We start from the raw sequence: 25,685 nt of genomic DNA, 5'->3' as shown, positions 1-25,685 counted from the left end.
GTGCCATCTTTATGTCAGCACGTGGACGCCGTAGAGCAGCGTGGTGACACGGGACCGGCTGTGACACTGCACGTGCTCCGTGTCTGTGCTGTGCGGGACAGGAGCCCCTGGCCACGGGCGGCTGCTGAGACTTAACTTAGGGACACAGAGGTAAATATGAATGTCGGGTTCCCGGCCACGCTGGCTGCATTCCAAGTGCCCAGCAGACGCACGTGGTTGGTGGCTGCCCTGGTGGACGGTGCTGATGGAGAACCCAGGTGTGGAAGTATTAGGCCGAACCGTAGGCAGGTCAAAAGGGGTAGAATATTGGCAAATTGATACCGTACGTCCGATTAGAAGAGAAAGGAGACTTCACACTGATTCAACCCAGCCCTTTGTTATAGAGGGGAAAACTGAGATCCAGTGAGCCTGGGGCCCAAACTCCGGTTTTCTGACTTTCTTGTGGTTCGTCTGTGAACTTGGGGATTCTCCTCTCGGTCGGCATGGTGGGCAGTGGGGCCGGCCCCCTCCCTGCTGTGAGGCTGTCCTGTGCCCTGCAGGGTGCTTAGCCATGTTCCTGGCCTCCGTCCACCAGAAGCCAGTAGCACAAACGACATGAATCCAGGCACTGCCCCGTGTCCCTTGGTGGGTGAGGGGAGGACAACATTGTCCTTGGTTGACAATTGCTGCTTTAGCTGAAAAATAGTAACTACCTTCCATTTTTCCCCCTCATTTTCCAGTTAGCCAAGGATGGGATAGGGACCCAGAGACCCCTGGGGCCCGAGCTGCTCCTCTGAGGGAATGGGGCACCCGTGGGTGAAGGACCCTGCCTCGGCTTGTGTTTGTGTCGGGAACAGTGACATACGCGAACAGCCCATTTTTCTTTTCTGCGAGCGCCTGGGTCCTTTTAGGCAAACAACTGGCTTCAGCCCTGGAGATAATTAAACCCATCTTTTTTCCCTCTCCCCGCTCCATCCCCTAAACCCTCTGGTCCATTCAGTTCACAATGATAACATTGTTCGAGCAACACCGCGCACATGTTGACACTGAAGTGTTTAATCTTGCGGTGCAGTAATTCCCCTGCCCCGCCCCCGCCCCCACATCTGCGCGGCTTGCACCGTTGATGACAAAAAGCCAGGCTGCCGGAGCTCTTGCCTGCGCACCTGTGTCTCAGGACGCAGCCCCCTGCATCTAACAAGGAGGCAGTGTCTCGGAAGACCCTCTTGGAGTGCCGGGCACCAGGGCTCCAGGTGGTCTTGTTGGCAGTCCAAGCATTTGGTGGAACTTGGGAGAGTTCACGGGCCTAGGAGACAATGCTTCTTGTGTGCCCTCCATCAGGCAGGCCCCTGCCCCCCGATTTGGGGGTCTCGGGAGGGATGATGGGGAGATGAGTTAATGCTACAAAATCTTCAAGTTGTCAGCCTCGCTCAAGGGGGACTCTGGCATTGGGCCAGAGCAAAGCTTACAAACCAGAGAGGGACCGGAATGGGCTGTGGAGTCTTTGGTCTCTGAGTTCCATTTCTTAAGGGGATTAATGTTGTGACCACATTGTGTGTGCCAAGAGCCTGGTCTGCTTCAGAGTGACCTTATTTAATCGTCTTCATAGCTACAAGATCGGGGTGGTTCCCAGTTTGAGGGAGAGAGTGTGGCCGTGTGTTGAAGATCATGTGGCTATTCAGACCAGCTGTATGGCCTTGTGTAAGTGACCTTACCTCTCTGAGCCTCGATGCCCTCATCTGGAAAACGGGAGGGAGGTGCGTGCTGCCTCTGTGCAGGGATTCGATGAGATGACGTGTGTGACACGGGATATGGCATCTGGGCCAGTAGGTGGGCTTTTGTCACGGTGGCTGTCCACGCCCGACCCGTTAGGATGGCTGCCATCAAAACAACACATCAGAAAGTCACAAATGGCGGCCAGGACGTGGGCAACTGGAGCCCTTGTGTGCTGGGGGCGGAGCTGTAAAACGGCACAGCCTCTATGGAAAACAGGACGACGGTTCCTCAGAAAATTAAAAACAGAATTACCAAATAATCCAGCCATTCCACCTCTGGATCTGCGTCCAAAAGAATGAAAAGCAAGGTTTCAAAGAGCTGCTCGCACACCCATGCTCACAGCAGCTTTATTCATTGTGGCCAAAAAGTGGAAGCAACCCAAGGGCCCATGGATGGATGAATGGACACCCCGACTGTGGCCCATCCATACAATGGGATGTGGTGCGGCCTTGGAACGAAATTCTGGCACCTGCTGCAATGTGGGCAAGCCTTGAAGACACGTGGCTGAGTGAGTGAAGTCAGCCACAGAAGAACAAACATTGTGCCGTCCCATTTACCCGAGCCACCCAGAGTCATGCAATTCATAGACAGAAGGGAATGGTGGGGGCCAGGGCCTGGGGGTGAACTGGGGAGTAGGGGCCAGGGGCTGGGGGGCGGCTGGGCAGTGGGGTCTTGTCTTGTGGGGACACACTTTCAGTTTTGCAAGACTAACAAGTATTGGTTGCACAGCACCGTGAATGAAGTGTACACTTAAGAATGGTTAAGGTGATTAATTTGATGCGAATGTGTATTTTACCACAATTAAAAATAAAATTTAAGAATGGTGGCTGCTACCTGGTCGTTTGGGGGTTAGGTGGGTGACTGCTGTAATCTAACTGGGCTTTTTATCAACTCTCTCTTAGAGCAGGACAGCGGGGGCCCCTCGCATACCTGCAATGGGGCGCTCCAGAATTATCGATTCTTTTTATTTATTTATTTATTGTGTTTGTTTGTTTATTTATTTTTAGAGAGAGGGGAAAGGAGAAAGAGAGGGAGAGAAACATCCCTGTGTGATTGCCTCTCACTCGTGTCCCCAACTGGGGACCTGACGTGCAACTGAGTCATGTGCCCTGACTGGGAATCAAACCGGCGACACTTGGCTCGCAGGCTGACGCTCAATCCACTGAGCCACAGCAGCCAGGGCCAGAGTTATCAATGCTTGTTGAGTACGCCGGCATGCAAGGAGACACGAGGTATTCTCATGGCAGCGCCTGTCGTTTTAGACTTGTATGCAGTGTTCCTCTCCTCCGGGTTCAGGACTGACTTCTCCCTGCTCCTGCAAGAGCTGGCGTGCAGCGCAGTGAGTCCACACTCCCGTCACGAAGAAGCGCTTCCCTGTTAGAACTAGTCCACAGCAGGCCTCTGGAGGCCTTTCAAGCGCCTTCATCTCGCCATGGAAACCTTCGAACGAGTGACGAGCCCTCATCAGCTCTCAGGTCGCAGTGCTGCGGGGCTGAGCCTCACCACTGACAGCAGCCTCAGTGACATCAGGCCCCGTGCGCGCTGCGTGTGTCAGAACCTTTCCGGTGAATTGCGTTCCTGTAGGAAAGGGAGGAGTCTGGGCTGGAACTCGCAGAGTTAAATTGCGGTGGGGCATCCTCAGTAGTCAAGGGTCCCTGAAAACTCATTTCTAGCTTCTGGCGATATTGTGGACTTCGGTTGGTTCTATGGGTTTCCAGAGCTTCATTCTCATGGAAGGGGTTCAGGGGTCTGTCCCAGCCTGAGCTCATGGGAACCAGCCTTTGAACGAGCGGCAGAATTCTCACGCTGGACTGGCAGGCTTTACCTAGAAAGCGAGCCTTTGCTCATAACATATTTGGTTCCATTTCTTAGCTCAGTGGCATCTTTGGGGCAGACGGCATGGTCTGAGGGTTAACCAGTCTTTTTCGGAAAACCACAGAGTTTTGGAAGGAGCGGCTGGTTGGTTACCACCCATTTATTGACGCTCCCTCGCCCCAGCCGGGAGAGCAGCGTGGGGAGGAAATGAAGACAGCTTTGAATGGCTGGCCGTTGCCTTCCGCGGGGCGAATGTCTTGTCTGCAGATGGCCACAGGCTTGCTCTTCAGGGGCCTCTTCTGCCTAGAAGTCCCGACGAGAGCTACTTACTGAGGTCTGTGAGCCTCCCATGACCAAATCCAGTGCATGGTCTCTCCCCGTCCTTTCCTATCTGAGTCTGGCCACCACCCGGTCACCTACATCGCCTGCCCTTGGCCCTGCCCCTCAACCCTGGGCCACGTTCTCCTGGTGGCCACGTTCTCCACCTCCCCGCAGTCCCCGATGTCAGTCCCTTCAACACCCTTCCTGGGAAGCACTCCCACCTCCCTCCTGCCGGAACACGTGCACCAGGATTTATGGAAATAAACGAAAGTGAACTCCTTCTGTAGGGATGATGGCTCATTTGGCTCCATACCCTGTTACCCCCAAAACCCTGACGTAAGAAACAGTGAGACCGAGCACTCGGCCCTCTGACCCTGCCATCCGGCTCCTTGGTATTTACCTGATAGAAACGTGTTTGCCAGGGTTTATCACAGCACCGTGTGTGGTAACCCCAAACTGGAAACCACCCAAACGCTCATCAAAAAATAAGCCAAGGCCTATTTATACAGTCCAGCAGGGTCTTTGACAGCCAGGGAAATGAAGAAGCTACCCCTGCAAGCAGCACCCCCGGGGGGCGGGCGCAGGTGAGTGGGGGCCACAGACTCAGAAGGCGAAGCGCCCAGCTGGCGGAGCGAGCCTGTGGTGTTGGGCGTTAGGGTCACTGTCACCTTTGGGGAGGACAGGCTGGTGTTTGGGCTGTCCTTGCTGCTAGTGCTGAATGTACTGTGTCTCCTGCTTGGGTGTGTTTATGTTGAGAAAGTTCATCAAGCTTCATGACCGCTTCTGACGTGCGTGTTTCACTATATGTGTATTATGACTATAATAACTTATGTAATGACTAGATGGGAATTATGCGAAGAGTGATACATATAGTCAATCCAGTAGTTGTACAGAGCTCTATCAAGTGTCAGGCTGTGCTGGAAGCTGGGAATTCAGGGCGGAGACAGTCATTGTCCCCCTTCCAAGGTTGTCAAGGGTCGCCCTGTACTTGGAAATTATCCAAGTCTAAATGTAGCAGTTTCACGGCAAATGGTCCCTGGAGATCACCACTGTTACCCGGGCGTGGTTCCTGCCCATTCATCACTGGGCGCATATAGAATCGGGCTCTGATTACTTTGCTTAGAGCTGCCTCAGTTGCAAAGGTAGCGACCTGACTCTGGCTTACAGGGGACTGGTTTGAAGGGTGTCCACATAACTCATGGGTTGGGAGAACTGGGGAGCAGGCTGGACTTGCATGTGGAGCAGAGGTCATCCCTGAATGTCAGAGGGTCATGAGAGCCAGCACCCGGTGTGTGGCTTCCTGTTCCCCCTGCCTCTGTCCTTTCTTGACGCCCTGCTGCCTAGAATGTCCCCTCCCAGGGCCAGCCTTCGGGTTATTATTTCAGGCTTTTATGAAAGAAAGACACTAGAATCGGCTCTGGGGACAGTCATGGAGCTGGTTGCTGTCAGAAGGGTGCTTTTTCCGGCATCCCCTTTCTTTGGACTTATCGTTTGGTCTCGGGGATTTGGGACCTTTTAATCTTTTGAAGATGAAAGTCTTCAGTAAAGCCTGTGAGCTCTTGTATCCAGCCGGGTGTGGAATATAAGGGGCAGTGGAGAAAGAGCTGGATTTCCAGGCTCTGTGTTTTCTTAGAAAGCCCGATTATATGCATAAATTTTCCTTTACGGACACATTTCTTTTGATGATAGACGTTTATTTTGAAGTCCAAGTCTTGGGTAATCAACCATGGTAATTCAGGAAGACGGGGTTAGACACATTTCCTCCCTAAGAGAACATACATGCTTCCATCTGTACTTTGGGGGTGCCGATGAAACAGCCTCGACCCCACGGGTAAGGGCGTGGATTCTGCCCTGGGGAGCGGCTCCCACATGCAATGGAAACCTCAGGAAGATGAGGCTTGGAGTTTGGTTTGGACTTTGAGTTATTCACTGCTCTTTTTAAAAAAATGACGATTTCCCCTTTGATAAGTCATAAAATTATCTTCAGAACCTGGGGCGATATGGGTTTCAGGGAGAACAGAATGGCATGTGGTTCATGCCTCTTGTCTTAAAGTAATTAACGAAGGAAATTCACCCGGAAAGCCATTCCCAAAGAGCCTGCAAATGTTGCAAGTTTAGTTGGATACTTTATTCATTTACCCTTTTCAGAAGAGAAACTTTGTAACTCTGTTATCTTGACTGTCAGATAGCTAAAGTGTCTTAACAGTTAAGATACATTTAATCTTGTTTGTTAAAAAAGTTACATGTATACCTGCTACAATAACCTTTGTATTTGCGATTATGTATCAATGTGTTCTTCCGTCATGGGGTGTGTGGCTTGAGTGATTGTGGCTGTGTTGTTACGCTTATTCAAGTGTTTCTGTATTGTTTGCTCCACTGGACTTTTTTTCCCCCAAATAAAGTTATCTTGGTGGAACTATGTAAATACCCCCCCCCCCCCGCCCATTGTTCTAGAGACCCTGTAACAACAGCCAACCGGAATAGCTTTCTACTTGCCAGGCACTGTTGTAACTGATGGCTTCTATTGTCTTCCCAACAACTCTGAGAAAGGGCCGTTGTCATTGTCCTGAAGGAAGGGGACGCACACAGAGGTTAAGTTAGCCAAGGCCACGCACCTGGTCAGTGGCACAGCTGAGGTTGGAACTTGAGCCACCTGGCTCCAGATAATGTAAAGGTCAGCAGTGTGGGTTTTGGAGTCCAGCCACTTACCTAACTTGTTACCTCGGGCAAGTTACCTGACTCCCTGACCCTCGGTTTCCCCACCTGTACAGTGGAGATCAGTGCTGCCTCACCAGGGTCTGTCAGATGGGCAGAGTCCTCGTTTGGGGACCCGTCACAGAGCAAGCCCTCGTACACATGCTTTCTTTTTTGCTCTTCTGGGTTCTTCGCCCATCTTTCTTGTAAACCGACCAGGGTCCTGCCCCATTCTCCGCACGGTTGGCTACTGTATCCACCAGCATGAGCTCTTGGGGCTGCGGTCTGTCCCGGCACTGGGAGCAAGGAAACGGACGTCTGTCGGAGTCTTGCTGTGTTCCAGGCGTGGTGCTCGGCTCCCCTTTGCGGAGTGTGGGAGCATCGCCTGCCACCTGGCCTTCAGAGGGGGGGCTCTGCTGGGAGAGGAGAAGGGAGGACGGCTGGCCCTGGAGACTCTGTGCACTCCGTCAGCATGGGGCAGGGACTGGCCTCTGGGATGCTCGCCATGTCCCACAGCTCCGTGTCACCTCCCGTACACGGGACTATCGAAGGACACGTTTCAAGGAGTGGCCAGAGCGGTGGAGCGAGGGCAGGGGTGGGGTCGGGGGCAGCTGAGAGGTCACAGTGAAGGGAGCACAGGAAGGTGTGGCTCTTGAAGGAGGAGGGGCCAAGGGTTGAATGCTGCCACATGGAGACCAGCGAGATGATGACCACGGAATGTCCTTTCCATGTAGTTAAGGGATGGTCTTTGGTGACCTTGGCGTGGGGAGGCTGGGGGTGGTTGTGCACGTACTAGGTGTGAGCTCTCGTATGGCGAAAATGCTCTGACACACCCGCAGAGCGCGCCCCTTCCCAGCTGTCCGTGCCGCCGCCGAGATGCCTGCCCGTGGCCTCGAGTGGGGGTGGCACCCGGGACCGAGCCCCAGCTCGCCGACTCTGGACAGGTCACGCGACCCCTCTTGGGTCCCAGGTGTGTCCCCTCCCAATGTGCAGGTCGAATGAGCTCGAGGGTGACAGAGAACTGGCCTAGGGCATTCGGTGGTGACAGAGTCAGGGCTGCTTGCCACGCCTGCGTCCTCGCCCCAGCCCAGCCCCGCCCCCTCCTGAGGCTCACCACTCCCTGGAAGCTGCTACCAAAGACCCCTCCCTCCTGCTCCGCCTTCATAGAGCAGAGTCCCCATGGCCATTTTCTTCCCAACAGGTTCAGCCTTCCCTCTTTCTTAGAAAGGGTCAGAAGAGAGGTACAGCAGCCCCTCTCTCTATCGCGGCTCACTGATCGCAGCCTCACTGTGTTGCGGGATTTTTAAAAATATTATATTTAATTATTTATCACGGATTTTTCGCTATATCATGGGATTTTGCGGTCCTGTATACGTATGTTATTAAAATGACGTAGGTTTAAGAGTGTAGAATATGTTTAAGAACATAAGCAGTGTTTATAAAAGTGTGGAAAAGGTTAGTAAGGGAGTGGGAAAGGTTAATAAGGGACCAGGAACGGTTTATAAGTGGGTGGGAAGGGTTTATAAAGCCTTAAAATATATATTAATACTAAAATAAACATAAGGTTCCCACTTTGCAGATTTTCACCTATCGCGGAGGGGCTAGACCATAATTCCTGCAATAAGTGAGGGAATCCTGTATTCCCTGTGGGTATAAAAGGTGTGTGTGTGCGTGCGTGTGCGTGCGTGCGTGCATGCGTGTGTGTGTGTGAGGATGGCTGCAGTCTGGTGTCTGGAGACTCCTTTCCTGCTGCCAGCTGTCCCATGGGACCCGGGCGTCCAGAGCAGTGCCACGCCTGTGCCCAGCCAGCCTCCCCCAGCCTCAAGGATGCCGCCTGCCTCCTCTGCCCAGGAGGGGGCAGCCTGATGCATGGATCACTCCCCAATGCTCCCTGCCCTCGCCCCAATATCTTTTCCATGGAGACCCGTAGGAGGGGCCTCTGGGCTGCCAGTGCCGGGTCCCTCCTTCCTCAAAGGCATCCCGGTCCTGCCTCAGCTGTGGCCACCCTAACGCAGCCCGAGCGCAGGGTTCCGAGCCCGCCGGTCCTGCTGCCCCTCTCCTCTGGCCCAGCTGCTGCCCTGCCCCCAGGCAGTACAGACGGGGCTGTGTCTGCCAGGAGATGAAAGGGGCCGCAGACGCTGCAAACCCCAGGCCCGGCAGCGCTGCATCTTTCCCACACTTGATGACTCCCAGCTTCATTCCCGCTCTGTTTGGGTCCAGAGGATGCTCCATGCTCGGGAACCCCAGGTCCGCCCCCAGAAACCTGCTCTCGGGCTCGCGCCCTCTTGGCTTTTCCCAGCTGGGAACGGGGCCTGACGCCCACGTCAGGGAGACGCGCTGAGGTCCTGGGCCTTATTTTGTCCTGGAGGCATTTTCCAAAGCTCCCCCGCTGGGCGCTGCCATTTCTTTTTCTGCATTTAGTCTAAGGCTGTGGTTGTGCACCCAGCTGCTATGAGAAACATCTGGGTCCTTTCAAAAACGCAGGTTTCTGAATCTCCTCCCCGGCGGTCCTGACGCAGTTGGTCTGGAGCGGGCAGCTGCTCACCTCCGCGTGGGGAAGTTAAGGTCCGCTGAATGGCTATTAGCAAGCACGACACAGAGGGGCCCAGAGAGTCAGGCAGGAGACAGTGGCCGGCCTACCAGTGGGTCGGGCACCCGCATTCTCTCAGAGCTGTCGGGCTGATTCACACGTGCAGCCCCGGAGAGGCAGAGCAAGGTTGGCGTTCACTAATAATAGCTCGCAGTTAGCCAGCCCTGCCCGAGCCCAAGCCACTCACGTCCACCACTCACCTCTGACACCCACAGGTGAAGAGGATCAGTGTCCCCGTTTTTCAGATGGGGTCACTGAGGTTCCTCGGTACCTTGTCCAGGCCATTCAGCTAGTTAGTGGCTGGGCCTGGACTCACACGCAGGCCTGCTCTCCCAGAACGCGAGCCTGTCAGGGCCTCTGGGACAGGTGGGAGGGCTGCTCAGTGCCCCACAGCTCCCCGCAGGGTGGATGCAGAGTCACTGCCCTTGTTTTCCAAGGTGACCACGGGGTCTGGGCCGGTGACACTGTTGTCTGCAGCAGGTCAGCACAGAACGGGCAGTTAGCACCGGGGCGCCGGCAGCGGGCCCGTCTCCGTGGGGCTTCGTCCAGGTGTTTGGGCGCGGGGCCGGGGGAGTGACACCCAGTTACTAATGAGCTCCTGGGGCCGCTGTGTGTTTCCTTCCCTTTCCAGTGGAACACGACAAAGAGTTCTTCCACCCGCGCTACCACCACCGGGAGTTCCGGTTCGATCTGTCCAAGATCCCCGAAGGCGAGGCCGTGACCGCGGCCGAGTTCCGGATCTACAAGGACTACATCCGGGAACGCTTCGACAACGAGACGTTTCGGATCAGCGTGTACCAGGTGCTGCAGGAGCACTTGGGCAGGTGGGTGCTCTGCTGCCGCCCGGGAGGGGTGCTGGCTTCCTCCCACCGCAGAGGAAGGAGGAGGTGACGGCCAGAGGCTGGGGCCTGGCTGGGGCAGGGCAGTCATGGCTGCTTCCCCCCTGAAGCACCCACCACGTGCCAGGCCCTGTGCTGAGTATCTTTTTTAAAGAAGGTGCCTGGTGTATGTCACTGTTCCTTAAACCCATCACCATCCATGAATTGCGTGAGGAATAGGCGAGCCTGAGGTTGCGTGGCCCCACGTGGGTAGTCATGGGTGGTCTGCGTCTGGCGTGTGTTCAGGGGCAAGGAAGGAGGAGGATGAGGAAGAGGAAGTAACACTTTTGAAGGCCTGTGTCTCTCCCATTCATCACTCTGAACCCCAGCATGGGATGTCAGGCAGCCAGCCAGAGTGGCGATTTGTAACAGCGTTAGGGGCTTGAAACCCCAAACCAAAAATAAACAGGCAGAGAACCCTCAGCCTTCCAAAAATCAGGCCAGGAGCCCAAAGCTGGTGTTGAAAGACTTTAATTTCTTGAGCCCGTTTAGTTTCAAGGTCTTCTGAGAGGTAAGCAGGCTGAGAGAATGGGCTGGACCCTCTAACAAGTACCTTCTACGGTCCCCAGGTGGAAAAGGCCAAGGTCACACTAGCCATTGGCTGGGGCTTTGGACATCTTGGGTGTCAGACTTTCAGCGTTCTCCCTGGCGCACTGTTCCTTGGTAATTACTGGAAGGAAGGTGGGTGGGCATCTCCTGATGGGCGGTCTAGTATCTTCAGTTGGAATGGGGACCCAGTACCGGGTCAGGGATGTATGGACCATTATCGCCTTATTTGTCAGCACCCTCCACTTCGGGGGTCGTCTTACATACGGAGAAAACCAAACTTTTCCTGAGTGGTTCCGGTGTCTTGTACTTGTTACCTCACGTCCACAGCAGCCCCATAAGGTGGCGCACACAGAGGGGACACCGATAGGGTTTGACTGCTGTCCGTGGGGGCTGCACCGATGGATAGTCCCAGCGGCTACAGTAGGGAAGGTCCGTTGCCCCATGTGCTCACTCACGTGGTCTCTTATCAAACAGCTTTGATCTTGATCAGCCCGATGGGTGACAAACGGTATCTCAGTGGATTAAATGTGCGTTTTAGAGCCCAAGTTCTGATGCAGTGCCCTGTGGTACCAGACCGTGGTTGCAGGGCAGGGGACATGGCACAGTCACCGCTGAGTTTTCCTAAAGGTGCTCAGGTGCCCCAAGTCCCCTGCCAGCCTGTGCCCTGGCCCCAGGCCCAGTCACAGAAGAAACACTGAGCTCCTTTAGGGGGGGCGAGCGGCGTGACATATGTTTGCTCTGTACTCTGACAAATCCCCAGGGACTCTTGAACAAGAACATATGTTTGATTTTTCTCACGAAGGCAGATTAATTGGGGGCGAGGCAGGTCCCCAGAGGCTGCTCGTCAGTGGCTCTCGAGAGGCCCCCTGTGCAAACCCGGAGCCTTGCTTGCGCCTGGGCCTGCCGGCAGGCTCCCAGACCTGCCCAGAAACCTCCCTCGCGAGGTCTAACCTCAGGAATGCAGCTGCCCCAGTGGGGCCCGGCCGAACAGAACTGCCAGGGCTGGCCGGCTCTTCCGGCGGGTTCTCCGGGCAGGCGTGTGCTCCCCTTCCCGGTCGATGGTTGCCGCTCGCTGGGCACCGGCATTGGTCCGGATACTGCTAAGTGGGAGCTTGCTTCTGGATGGGAAGTGCGCCCCACGCCCTGGCCCCACACCCCCTGTGTGCTCCCACCCTGCTCCACACACTGGGGAGGCCCTGAGACGGGCAAGATGGGCCTGACGGAGGGCAGAGGCCACTGCATTTGGAGAGACACGTGGGAGCCCAGAGATCTGTTTCCTCGGCCACCACGGAGCCGTCCGTGCAGGCTCTCTGGCCTCAGAACTGGACTGTGGGTGCCAGCCAGCTCGGGTCACGCGTGCAGGGACCTCGTCTAAAATGGTGGCTGAGGGGTATCAGTTTCCTGGGGCTTCCCTGACAAAGAACCACACACTGGATGGTATAAAAGGACAAAAATGTGTCTGTCACAGTCCGGGGGGCCGGATGTCTGAAATCAAGGTGCGGGCAGCTGCGCTGCCTCTGAACCCCGCATTTTCTCTGTGGACCTCCCTCCTCTTCCTAGAAGGACGCCAGTTCTCTTGGATGCGGGGCCCGTCCGGCACCAGTGAGACCTCATCTGACCGAATGCCACGTGCACAGATCCCATTTCCAAACTGGTTCACATTCACAGGCGCCAGGCGTGGGACTTGAGCATTCTTTCATAGGGGACACCATTTAGCCCATGACAGGGACCGAAGGTGACAGGCAGTGAATGGGCAAGCGAGGAAGTAGACCTGCTGGCCTGCTAAGGTAATTGGGTGGTCCCTGAAGGCCCCGTTGAGCAGGGATGGCCCGGGAGTGTGAGCTGTGGGTAGGACAGGAGGGAGGTGTGATGCGGTCAGGGACGGCCACTTGCTCCTGCTCAGATGGAACAGCAGCCTTTGCCCTGTCTCCCCCCACACACCGTCCCCAGGCTGCTGGCAGCTGCTCAACTTTCTGCCTGTGTCACCTTGCAGACCCTGTGGGCACCTGGTCCTGTCATGGTTTGAGGTGGCTGCCTCCTTGACTCTGCCTTAGATCCATGGGGTGGGTCCGAGTGTCCCAGGGGAGAGGAGAGGCCCTGTCACTGTGCTTGGAAGAGGGATGGGTGGGACACTTGCCTGCGGCTCCTTGGCAGGCAGCCAGGTGCACCGGGTTGCCCCTGATGAGCAGCGTGGCCACAGGTGGGCCTTGAGGATGCCCAGCCTAGCTTCGGGTTCCTGCCTCTGAGGGCTTTTGGCTTGCTGGGCGGCCATGTCCCTTGTCAGCAAATGTGCGAACACCTGCTGTGTGCTGTGCGCTGGCGGGAATCAGTCCCTGAACTCCGGAAGCTCAGGGAATCAGTCCCTGAACTCCGGAAGCTCACGTTCAAGCACAGGAGGTGACCTGACAGGTCCAGAGTATGAAGTAGGGCAGGGGTGGCATGAGAGGCAGTGGGAGGAGAGGAAGGGGCTGCTCCCTTCAGAATTCTAAATTTCCTTTCTGCACATGAAAGAAGGAAGCAAATCTCTCATTCTCCAGAAGTTAAAATGTTAAATTAAAAACAAAACAAAACAATTATTGTTTTGTTTTTTAATCCAGTAGCCAGAAGACCCTATTGTGTAATTCCCCAGGTGTGACAGCCCAGCTATTAGGAGTACAGATTTGAATCCCAACACTATGTGCCAGTGTAGTCCTGGGAAGGAGTGACCTCTTGGAACCTCAGTTTTCTCTATACAGTGGGGATCATGATTGCATCTACCTCCCAGGATTGTTATGATAAAGTAGGTTGACTTACTCACTTATAACATAATAAATGCTCAATAAAGTTTTACTGATATTAGTACCATCACCATTGTCATCATCATCATCACCATCACCACATCACCACCACCACCACCATCATCATTACTATTATCACCATTATCTTCACCATCATCATCACCATCATCAACATCATATTCATCATCATCATCATCATATCACCACCATCATCACAAATCATCATCATCACCATCATTACCATCACCACCATCATCATCATCATCACCACCACCACCACCATCACCACCACTATCATCACCATCATCACTATCACCACCATCACACCATCATCACCACCACCACCACCATTATCATCACCATCATCACTATCACCACCATCACCATCATCACCATCACCACCACCACCATTATCATCACCATCATCATCACCACCATCACACCATCACCATCATCTTCATCACCAACCTCTCAGGGGATGCAGACCTTCTTGGGAGCGTGGCGAGCCCCTGTTTTGGCCGTGGGCCTGCTCTTCCCACTCTGCCACGTCTCCGAGTGGGCAGTCTCCCACGGGGATGAAAGCCTGAGCCCGTGTGGAGGTGGAGCCCTTCTCTGCATTTCCTCACGGAGGCCAGGCATTTTCTTTAAGCCGAGGGCCTGTGGCTGATCCAGTTCCCTGCGAGGAGCCAAGATCCTGCCCCGCCGCCCTGCTGTGTGGCCTCCTCGCTGCGGCCGCCCAGCTGTGCAGAGCCGCGACATCTGGCTCTCTGGCGAGCCTCTGCCTGAGCTCCAGGAAAGCCCTGGGGTGCCGGGGATTAGCTGGCTCGGGCTGGCCTCAGCCTCTCTCCCCTTGTGACAGCCACTTTCCACTGAGGCCTCTTGATCTCTCGGAATCCAGATTAAATTCCGATAATGAGCCGAGCTGGAGGCCTTCCATGGCCCCGGGGCCCGGCTTGCAGCGTGGCCCCAGACGGCTGCAGAGGCGTGCTGGGACCGCCCTTGGCGGGCTGTGGGCTGCGTGGGCGCCGAGAGGCAGGTCTGGGGGCTGTGCCTTTGGCTCCAGTGGCCTTGCTGGGGGGTCGTGGGGGCCAAGGCATCTGAGTCTCGCCCTCCTTTTCTGGACCCGATGCCCAGGGCCTGGGCTCATGTCTGTCTCTCCCCATTGGCTCAAACTCCAGTTTCAGCTGAAGGTGAGGGTCTTTGGGGGTGGGGGTCGCACTTGTTAACAACTGGTTTCATTCGTGGAGACCAGACTGAGTACTTCCCATCCCCACTTCCCCCACCCTGGCAGGTCCCAAGCTTGCTCTTAGCAGTACTGCCCTCTCCGTAGAGGATGTGGGTGCTCTGTGAGGTTCCCCTGCTCGGGGAGCACAGGGCCGTGAGGGCAGCTGAATGAAAATGTCCCTGGGTCCATGTCAGGGGCTTTGGCTGCCAGGAGGGTGACCTCCGAGTGGTCTCCGGGGCCGAGATTGGATCGGGGCAGCCTGAGTCCCTGAGGAAGAGGGAGCTGTCCCTGCGATGGGCTGGAGAGGGTGGCTTGCCAGCTCCCGTTAGCCCAAGGCAGTGCCCAGGTCATGAGGAGGGAGGAGGCAGCCATGTGCCCCCGCACTGCCCACATGGGGCTCTGTCTCCCGCAGCCCCCCGGCAGCCCTCCCGGGTTCTCAGCGCCCCACACGGAGGAGGCATCTCCGGTCTCCACAGCAGCGCCCCCAGCTCCCCAGGAACCCACGCGCCCGCCTCGGGTCTTACCTCTCCCCCTGAGAAGGACGCTCCCCGCTGAGCTCCGTGAGCCCAGCCCAGCGGCACCCTTGTCACTAACAGCTCAGCTCGGCCGCGCGGCTCCGGGGGACCAGGTACAAACGCAGTGTGGGGTCAGCTGGCTGGGGTGGCGCCGGGGCTTCGGCATTTCTGACCCACCCCGGGGGTGTCCCTAGGGTGAGTTCCAAGGGAAGGGGGAGAAGGTGCCTAGGTGCTGGGTGCTGAAGATGTCTCCCTGGGCGGGCCGTGCAGTGCCTGCACCCCAGGTGGCTCCGGACGCCAAGTCATCACTCCTTCCTATCTTCATCGTGCTAAGGAGGGTGCAGGGCTTGGTAGGACAAGACGGACTTTGTCTGACTTCAGTCACTGTGACCGTATCGGGGCAGAGGGACATGGTCACCCTCCGGAGCGGGTCCCCGCGCCTGCCTGCTCCAGGCTTGTCATCACCTCGGTTGTGTACCTGGCCCGTGATCCTCCGAAGACTTGCCCTCCCCGTTCATGGGTGTGGAGGCTGCTCAGAGAGGGGAGGCAACTCAGCCGAGGCCACGCAGCTCGCCTGGGACTTGAGCGCGGGTCTCAGATTCTGGGCTCACGTTCTTGGCCACGGTGGCGCTTCCCGCCTGTACTGCTTTCCTCCCCGGGGGCTCAGGCAGGGCGACGGCGCATCCCGCGCTGTGGTCCTCGGCCCTGGCCATGCATGGGAGTCATGGGGCGCAGCACAGGCTGGGATGGGGCTGGGCCCCGGGAGTTTTTAAAGCTGCCTCGTGACTTCCTGTGTAGCTGGGGCTGTGGACACATGGCTAAAGTCCCTCTTCTCTCTCATCTGTGAGCCGTCTTATGCCCACAAGATGGAAGGGAAGATATTTCTCCTAATAACGGGCCCCCGGGTGCCTGTTTGGCCTGGTCTCTCAGAGATGACTGTTTTTCTACCACAAGACCGAATCCCAAGTGTGGTGCAGACCGTGACCGACAGTCTGAATGGCACTGGGAGATGGCTGGCTGATCCCTTCGGGCTTTGGTTCTGGAGACTTCTGGAAGCTTCTGGAAGCTTCTGGCACCTTCTGGCTGCTATAGAAGGCCTACATGCCTGGTTCCATGTCTCCCGGCTTCCATCTGGACGCCTCAGCCTCAGGGCATGAGCTCCAGTTTGGAGCTGCTTCCCCGGGAGTCTCCCGGTCGGCTCCCCCGCAGCCTGGTTCCCAGGCAGGGAGGAGCAGTCGGTTGCCCGGGACCCACTGGAGCATCCCGGAAGGTCAGGGAGAGCACGCCAGAGAGCAGCCTCCCGATCAAGGCCGCCGCGGCCTTTTTCCTTCCTGCCTTTTCCTAGGCTCCACTCCAAACCCGGCTTGGGGCAGCTCGAGCAGGAGACCGGGGCCACGAACATCCCTTGGTTCCCACTGGGGTCCTCTCACGTGTCCAAGAGGGTCACTCTGGGAAAAGCCTGCATCCTGGGACACCTCACTGGCAGAGGCGGAAGTGCCGTGTCCCGTCCAGTTAGCGTTGGTCACAGCGCCGTGGGTCTGCCCGGCTTGGCACCCGGGGGCCAGATGGCCCCTTGGCGTCCTGTCCTGCGGGCTGAGGCCAGCTGGTGGGCCTCAGTGGTTTTTCTGATCTCTGTGCCTTTCATTTCCTCCCACAGTCCATCCCAAGCCTGGCTCCGCGGGGACGATATGGGTGGTGGGGGCGGCCCGTGGTGACAGATCTGATTTGTGGACGGCCTGCCACGGACCAGGCTGGTGCTTGGCAAGTGGCATGCCCGGTCTCATTGCTCCCAAGAACCTCGAGAAGCCTGTTTTCTCCCGTTTTATGGGTGAGGTCACTGGGGCCCAGAGCCGTCCGATGACCCTCCCAAGGCACCATGCACAGGAGGTCAAATTCAAACCAGGTGATAAGTAAAACTCCTGGTGCCAGGCCACCTTTAGAGCTCCGATGTAGCAGTCCTGGTATCATCTTGGCACTGAGAATGTTTATGGCTCCCCAGAGTGGACTTGCTCCCTGCTCTGTGCTGTTCCTTTGAGGACCTGAGGGACCTTGGAAGAGTCACTTGGCCCCTTTAACGGGGGTGGAGACGCCCACCCGCCTCCCCCAGGAGTGCGCAGCCGGACAGTGCTGGGGAAGGGCTAGGCTTCCCCCATGGTGCGCGCATGGGAGTCCGTATGTGCTTCTGGGAGAGGAGAGTACACGGGACACTTCCTCTGTGTCTGCTCTGCTCCCAGCCCTCCACGTGGACTTAATGCTTGACTCTGAAGGTTAGGGTGAGCACACGGCCCCAGAAGTGGGCCCCTGGCAGGCCTGCCTATGGGAAAGGGCTGCTCCTTTACCTCTCAGTTGGTTTGGCTGTTGGCTCCCAAGTTCAACATGTAATCTGTGACCCCTCTTTTTTGGCAACACCTCCCTGAACTGGGAGAAGAGGTGGCTGCCTTCAGGAGTCGTGGTAAGGACAGAGGTGATTGTGGGGAGCACTTACCATGCAGCAGATACTCTTGAGTCCTTCACATTGCAACTCCTGGGGTGGGGGCTTCAACCACCTCATTTTACAGACAAGGAAACTGAGGCCCAACACTGCAGTCGGGGTTAGGGGAAGGAAGCTTACACCTTCCCCAGTCCCACGTGTTGTCTCCCTCGGCTGGTGGACACACATCTCTCTTTCCCTTAATGCATCCCAGGCATCGGCAACAGTGGGGAAACCTCTTTTGCAACCAAGGAAACTGAGGCAGAGGAGACAAAAGAGCCGCCCAGCTTGTCCTAGCAGTGCTGACACATCTTGTCAGCACATAGTAGGCACTCAGCAAAACACATGTGCATGGTGAAGGGATGGAAGAAGGATCTGGCTTCCTAGCGCTGGCCGCCTGACCTGACAGGCCGTCCTGCATCGAGGCCCCTCCGGGGCCTAGCGTGGCGCGTGGCGCATGGCCCGGGGCATGTGCAGCAGGTACCTGTCGGCTGGGTGAGGGCCTGCGAGGGAGCGCTCATCCCCGCCGCTCACCCTCCCAGCATCCCCCGCGTGGGCCGGTCCACCCCGGTGCACCCCGTGTTCTCTGCTCCAGAACTGAAACCTGAGAGCGCCTCGTTTGCTGTCTTTCTCCAGCATCTGAGCCCAATTTCCAAAAAGTGAAAATTGCCCGTAATTATAATACTTTTCGATCTTAGGGCAGTTTCCCTGTGATGATTATAATTATATTATTTAGAGCTTGTGTGCCAGTGGGTACCCAAGGGTGGATTGGTTCTCGTCTGGAAATTGGGGAAATGTTGCGTGTGCTGTGGCCCCGGGTTCCCTGCGCTGGAATGAATTTGGGGAGAATGGGCGTCAGTCTTGGGGGCTGGCTGGATAACTTGATCTGGAGCTTTAATTCCAAAAGCACTTCATACTTGGACCTCTGCTCGCCTATAGGAGCCTATTTTTCCGAATGTATTAACATCTGTGTTTCATATCAGGGCCTGTAATTGCTTTAGCCTTTTTGGCAGGAGACAAAGAGAATTAATATTTTTCAATTTGGTCATGGGCGGTCATCTGTAGCTGGGAAGGAAAGTGCCTGCTCAAGTATGAACTCAGTGAGGGTGGGGAACACAGGCTCCCCAGAAGATAATGTTTTACAGGAGTCAAGCACCGTTAAGGAAGTCCTTGGTTACTTCAAGTTCAGAGCAGGAGTAGGTCTCTGGGTAGATGCTCATGTTCTTCCAAACACTGGCTCTTCCTTTGTCTTCCTGCCGCCAGCCTTTCTCTCCCATCCTTCCTTCCTTCCTTCCTTCCTTCCTTCTTTCCTTCCTTCCTTCCTTCCTTCCTTCCATCCGTCCTTCCCTCCTTTCTCTCTCTCTCTCTTTCTTTCTCTCTCTCTCTTTCTTTTTTTCTTTCTTTCTTTCTTTCTTTCTTTCTTTCTTTCTTTCTTTCTTTCTTTCTTTCTTTCTTTCTTTCTTTCTTTCTTTCTTTCTTTCTTTCTTTCTTTCTTTCTTTCTTTCTTTCTTTCTTTCTTTCTTTCTTTCTCTTTCTTCTCTTTCTTTCTTTCTTTCTCTTTCTTTCTCTCCCTCCCTCCCTTCCTTCCTTCCTTCCTTCCTTCCTCCCTCCCTCCCTCCCTCCCTCCCTCCCTCCCTTCCTTCCTTCCTTCCTTCCTTCCTTCCTCCCTCCCTCCCTCCCTCCCTCCCTCCCTTCCTTCCTTCCTTCCTTCCTTCCTTCCTTCCTTCCTTCCTTCCTTCCTTCCTCCCTTTACTTCTCCCTCCACCATACCCATGGCTTTGCATTTTGCCCCTCTTCGAATGGCAGAAGGGAAGCGGACACCTGGCCTGCATTCCAGCGTGTGCGCACGCTGTCACCTCCCATCTGGGACCCCAGGCAGCGTTGCTAATGGACTGCAGGACTCCTTCCTGCCAGGCCTGGCCATGGCCTCCCACGGTGGGAGACACTGCTAGCTGAGTAAAGCTGCCATTGAGTGGGCCCCGCTGGCCACTGTTCTCAGGCCAGGTCTCCCTGAAACTGACCCCGAGACAAGAGTTGTGTGTGAAGCATGTCTGGAAAGGCAGGCAGCCAGGCAAGGGGGCCACGCTGTGAAGAGCCCCGCGGAGGGCGACTGAGGCTCCTTCCCCCTGTAGGAGCTCTTAGCTTCGGCACTGCTGACATTTGGGGCCGGTCCTTCTCCGCGGTGGATCCTCCTGCGCACTGTCAGGGTTTAGCAGCATCCCTGGCCTCTACACACGAGACGATGCGGCCAGTTTTGATAACTCCAGATGTCTCCAGACATTGTCAGGTGTCCCCTGGGAGGCCGCACCAACCCTGGTTGAGAAGCACTGGGGTGGAAGGAGAGGTGTCATTCCCTGGATGCTCACAGGTGACGGGGGAGCCAGCACTTGGGAGCCAGGTCGGAGAATCTGAGATGCTGTGCTTCTGGACGCGTTCCGGGGGAGGCTGTGGGCCTGACCACGCGCCACCTTCCTGGCCTCTTCCTGCCTTCCCGTCCGTATCCCTGGCTGCTCTCCACACCGCAGAACACGGCTCGGCCCCCGCCCTGTACTGCTCACAGGCTTCTGTGGGTCCTTAGGTCAGGGATGGTAGGGCTTCTTGAGTGAACACCGGAGCACAAGTGCCTTCTGAGGGACACGGTTTTTTTTTTTTTTTTTTTTTTTTTTTCTGGTTCTTCTTGGGGACTCTTTAAAGAGGATACTTGGGTCCAAAGGAGGCTTCTTTTTTCCCTCGATGCCATGGGTTGGGGATTTGGGCTCAGCCTTTGTTTCTGGGGTTGGGCCCACCGTTCGGGGGTGGGAGGGAGCTGGGTGGTTTGTGAGCCTGCTTTGCATATGGGACTGACTTAGAAGGAGGAACCCCTGGAGGAAACTGTTGTTGTCACAAGAGAGGAAATGGGGATCCTCCTTGGATGTCCCATGTGCTCAGGCCCTGAATTCCTAGGGGAGGGCTCCAGGAAGCGCCAGGCTGAGCCCAGATGCCCACGGCGTCCTCTTCCGTCTTTTTTCCATCACTGCCTCCTTCCAGGTGGCCCTCGGGGTCACCTCTCTGACACACTGCATGCATTCAAGCCCTTGACTCAGAATCTGTTCCTTGGGCGGGCTCCCTGGAGTACGATGGAGGTTCCACCTAGAAGGACAGCCGCGGTCAGTGGCAGGAGGAAGGTGGCAGCTGGCACGCTTGCTGAGTGGACCGCGTCCCAGCCTCTCCTCGCCACCACTCTTCAGTTTGAGGATCCACAGTCAGAATGACTCAGATACCCCTCTCGTGCCTCAGGTACTTCCAATCTGTCCCCTGCTTGTGGAGACCTTGAACCTGGTCATCGCGACACATGCTTCTGTCTGTAAGCTCCTCAGTGAAGTTCATTTCCTTTCTGCCTGGTCTGCCGGCTACGCTTCACTTTTCTGCCTCTGGTTTGGAATCTTAAAACAGCCTGTGGTTTTTTGTTTGGTTTAAAAAAAAAAAAGGTAGGAAAGATGACCCGGCTTGATAACTGTGTTTGCGTTGGTTTGTTTATTCCTTGAATGTACGTGAAGAGGCTGACTTTACCTCGTTCTATTTTGGGCTGGAGCTGGAGGCAGGAGGAAATGGGGCAACCGGGGAAAGTCTCGGCGATGAGTGTCCCGTCCCTGGCGTCTCGCCCGCCCACCTCTACCGCGCCAGCCGCACGCAGCTGCCCGGCAGCGTGGGATTTCCAGGGCCGTCTCAGAAGCTCTGTGGTGCTCCCCGCAGGGCCTGGTTTTTCCAGGGGGACCCCAGAGGTCTTTATGTGTCACCGCAGATCTGTCTCTGAGCAATGCCACCAGCAGCATGGCTCACCGCTCATCACTTGGGAGGTTAAGTAGACGGACAGGGCCTCCCGTTTCCGGAAATTCTGGGACCCAGACCCAGGACTTGTAAGCAAGGGGAGCAACAGTCGGGGTCAAAACTAAACCTGCGACCGGCCCCGTCCCCAGCTGTGGCTCCCTGTGGTCTGGATCCTTCTGTTTCCTCCTGATACGTACGGACGAGGGGCTGGCTCTGAGGCAGGGGTGGCCCGGCAATGGCCGGGGTGACCCCCAGACAACTGGCAATTCCTGACTGGGGTTCTGCTGGGGGTACCTTGGCCACCCCCTGATTACACAAGCAGGCCCGTGGAAGGTGGGGTGTGGAGGTGCCAGGGGGCTGACCAGTGTCCATGACCGGTGGGCACAGCGTGGGGCAGTGGGCTGGAGGCCCATCCATTTCTGGAGACACCTGAGTGATTTGGAAAAACATTCATTCTTCCTCGTTGACGAATACAAGCCAGACAGTGACGCCAGAATCCCTCCCTGGCCGGGCAGAGGAGGCTGAGGATACCAGCGCGTCCGCTCTCCGTATCCCCGAGACCCACTGTGGGCTGTGCCGCTTGCCAGGCAGTGGCGAGCAAAGTAGGACTGGTTCTCGCCCATGAGGAGCTTAAAATCTCTTGGGGAAAGAGAGAAACCCGGAGAACCATGCAAGCAAATTTAAACACCAGCCTGAATGCTAGAAAGGAGGGTCTTGGAGGGTGACTCATGAGGGTTCGCCCATCAGGGTGTCGGCGGAAGCTTCCCTGGGGAGCTGAAGGAAGAACAGGTGTGATGGAGGGAAAAGGAACAGGAACAGTGTTCCAGGGAGCGGGAACAGCATGTGCAAAGGCCCGCGGCCAGCTGGAGTCCAGGCAGATGACCCCCTGGAAGGAAGCTGACGTGGGAGGAGAGGGATTGAAGAGGGTATGTGGGGGGGTGGGGGCCCCAGGGCCTTAGAGGTAGGGTGCCCTTCTGAAGTTACAATAATGCCTCGTTTCTCTCCCAGGCATTTCCCACTTTGGACCTTCCGTTACATAGTCTCCCATAGAGCTAATAAAGGGTTAAGACGGGGCAGTTATGTGCTCAGATTTGAAGTTCTGAAAACCTGTGCAGGCTGCTGGGAACAGGGGATGGGGGGGGCATGGGGCGGCGAGGGTGGCAGCTCTCCTTCCACCGTGGGAACATTTGCAGGCTTCTCTGAACCTTGGTCCTCCCCACCCCCCAGGACAGCAGCCCCCACCTCCCAGGTACCATGGGCTTCAGTGAGCACTCGGTGTCACGGAGCCAGGCCTGTATAAATGGGTGTCATGGAGCCAGTCCTGTATAAATGGGTGTCATGGAGCCAGGCCTGTATAAAAAGATGTTCTGTCTTGAATGAGGACCCTATCAGGACTGTGAGCGCCTTGCCCCAGGGCCCGGGCAGCTTCAGGTCAGTGGGAGAAGCTCACACTGTTGGGGTCTGCCCCTGCCGGGACCCCCCGTCCCTGGCTCTGTGCCGGCGTCATGACGGCAGCTCCCATCCAACCACCGGTCCTCACGCCTCTCTCCACCTGACGAACAAGAGGACCTCAAGGACACAGGTTGGCTCGCCCAGGGTTGCTCCACGGGGATTGTGCTGTAACTCCCTGAGGATCCAGAGCCTGGTGTTTTATCGCTGACATTCCTGGCCACCCAGAGCGTGACCAAGGACCACCCTGTGCTCCGCTCAGAACTCCTGGCTGCATTCTCCTGCTGGTCGGGGCTCCCCTGATGGGGCAGAACCTTCCGCTTCCCGCCGTGCTCTGCCTCCCTCTCCTGCTTCAGCCCCTGCCATCCATGTGGCCACACAAGTTCAAGAGCCTCTTCATCACGCGCTGTGGCCGGAGTAGACATTGTTTTGCAGCAGGATTTCCCAGAGCCTTTTAAAAAGCTAATGTGCATTATGAAATTTCTAAGGCGCAATAATCGTGTGGTGCTTCCCAACTTTACTTAAATACAGAGCTTTTTTTTTTTTTTTTAAAGATTTTATTTACTTTTTTAGAGAGAGGGGAAGTGAGGGAGAGAGAGAGAGAGAGAGAGAGAGAGAGAGAGAGAGAGAGAGAGAGAGAGAGAGAGAGAAACACCAATCCATTGCCTCTCACCTGGGGACCTGACCCCCAACCCAGACATGTGCCCTGACTAGGAATCAAACCGGCGACTTTTCAGTTTCCAAGCTGGCACTCAGTGCCCTGAGCCACACCAGCCAGGGCAAAATACAGAGTTTTTTGGACTGTTGATTCTCTCAGTTTCTTTTCTTGGATGTCCTACTAATGGGAGGCAGTTTCCTAGACCTTGATAAACTTCAAACTCTTCCTGGCAGACGGGGGACTGAAACCCAGACCTTGATGGCTGCTGACTCACTTTCTGACTTTGACTGCATGGGTTTCCTGGACTCGGGACAGGAGTGTACTTGACCTTCTGTGAATGCCCAGGTGCGGGGGCAGGAGAAAGGAGAGAGAGAGGCAGACAGACAGAGGGTCATGAGGCAGGGAAGCCGTGGGCTGGCGGCTCGTGGGAGGAGGATTCCATGCGTCTTTGTGTATTTTTCCACCTTTCTCCCAAATGACTTAATTTTAGTCTTCAAGTGTGTTTTAAAAAAGCTTTGGACCTCCCTGACTTCGTCTTCCTGCCCTGGGGACACCAGGGACTGTCCGGTGACTTGGTAGAAAAGCAGGGCACTCCCTGAAGCCCCAGGTGGGGTGCTGAGTCCAGGGCTGGGTCCACCCCAGCCTGGGGCTCAGGAGAGGCACCCCGGGACCTGGGGGAGCCTTGCTGCCTCCTCGCAGCTGCGGCGCCCGGCTGCCTCCAGGGCTCCTTTGATGTTCCTCCAGGCCTCGCGGCAGCGCTGCTGTCTGCAGGCCGGTCTGCCTCCAGGTGCGGGGAGCTGGCTACGCAGCCTGACTCATCGGGAGCAGCAACATGCCCGCTCTCCTCCACGACATCACGCAAGCCTGGGAAAGCTCTGGCTTCTCCATCGCCCTCACTCTTGCTCTCTGCCTTCTGAGGAGTGTTCTCCAGACCTGGCCGCGGCTCCCAAGTGCGGGGCTTAGCAACGTCCAGTCCAGCCCGGCCATGCGGTTTTCCAGAGGGCCGCAGGGTGGGGGCAAGGGAGAGACTGCTGGTAGCGGCGAGGGGTGGAGCCGGTTACTGCCAGCCCCTGCCTGACGTCCCTCCAGCCCCGCAGGTCTCGTAGGACCAGAACCTTCTCTCTCAGGGCCAGAGAGGCCTCGTGGCTCTGGCCACCGGCCCGGCCCCTCACGCTCTCTGCGCACCTGCTCCCTCTCCTGTCAGCCTCTTGTCACACGGCGGGCGCGTTCTGTGCCCTCCGTTGGCTGCATTAGCCCTGCCCATCCCTGTGACCACCCTTGGGAGACGCTTTCCTGGGAGTGTGCTCCCTGAACACCCTCACCCTCCACGCTCAGTCCTCTCCTCCGTCCACTTGTCCAGAGACTCATCCCTCTCTGTCCGCCCCTGATCAGGGCTTGGTGACCCTCCCTGTGTGATGTACCCACAGCCTCTGGACCCAGAGCTCCGTCTCCAGCAGCCATGGTCCCTCTGGCTCTAGCAGAATATTTGCGTCCTGGGGGTTCGGGACTGTGACTTCATTCGTTCCCTCCCCCTGCTGTGACAAGTTACCACACACTCAGCCACTTCGGACAACCCAGTTGGACCGTGTTACCGTGCTGGAGGTCGGAAGCCCTAATGGGTCTTCCCGGACGAATATCCAGGTGTCCCCGGACTGCGCTGCTCCCAGAGGCTTGGCGGGAGAATCTCCCCCTGTCCTTGCCAGCTTCCGGTCCTTGGTTGCCACCCCACCCCCAGCAGTCCCATCAGTCCGACCTCCGCTCCTGTCCCCACACCTTCTCTGACCCTCCCGTCTCCCTCTGTCACATCGAAGGACTCGTGTGATGGCATGGGGCCTCGCCGGGTCCTCCAGGATCACCTCCCATCTCAGGAATCCTCAGCTGAGTCACACCTGCCACGTCCCTTTGCCGTGGAAAGCAGCAGGTTCCCAGGTTCCAGGATCTGGATGTGGAATCTGGGGCGGGGGGGGACTGTTCTGCCCACCACAGAATCGGAACCCCACTTCTCTTTGATTGGGGGGCAGCACTTGGTACTGGGCCAGTCACATTCTCTGTAGGATTCTCTCTGTCTCCTCTAATCCTGGGGAGAGACTCCTGGCTGGGGGTGCCCAGGTGACAGGTGGCCCCATGTGCCTCATGTCACTTTCCGTCCGGAGCGAACTGCTTACTAGCTGAGGACGCTTTCCTC

The 25,685-nt window shown here is 56.5% G+C and overlaps 1 protein-coding gene across 1 annotated transcript in view; it reads left to right on the top strand.

Moving 5' to 3' along the window:
• Nucleotides 1–25,685, top strand: part of BMP7 (bone morphogenetic protein 7) — a 72,086-nt gene that overhangs the window by 19,469 nt on the left and 26,932 nt on the right. The window contains exon 2 of the mRNA XM_090286596.1: nt 9,804–9,996. Coding sequence (XP_090142722.1) covers nt 9,804–9,996 — 193 coding nt within the window. The remainder of the gene's footprint in view (nt 1–9,803; nt 9,997–25,685) is intronic.

This window comes from Furipterus horrens, unplaced genomic scaffold (genome assembly GCF_987537825.1).
Source record: "Furipterus horrens unplaced genomic scaffold, mFurHor1.1.pri manual_scaffold_8, whole genome shotgun sequence".
Taxonomy (NCBI): domain Eukaryota; kingdom Metazoa; phylum Chordata; class Mammalia; order Chiroptera; family Furipteridae; genus Furipterus; species Furipterus horrens.
The sequence above is the reverse complement of the archived record's forward strand: the minus strand, read 5'-3'. Positions and strand labels throughout refer to the sequence as shown.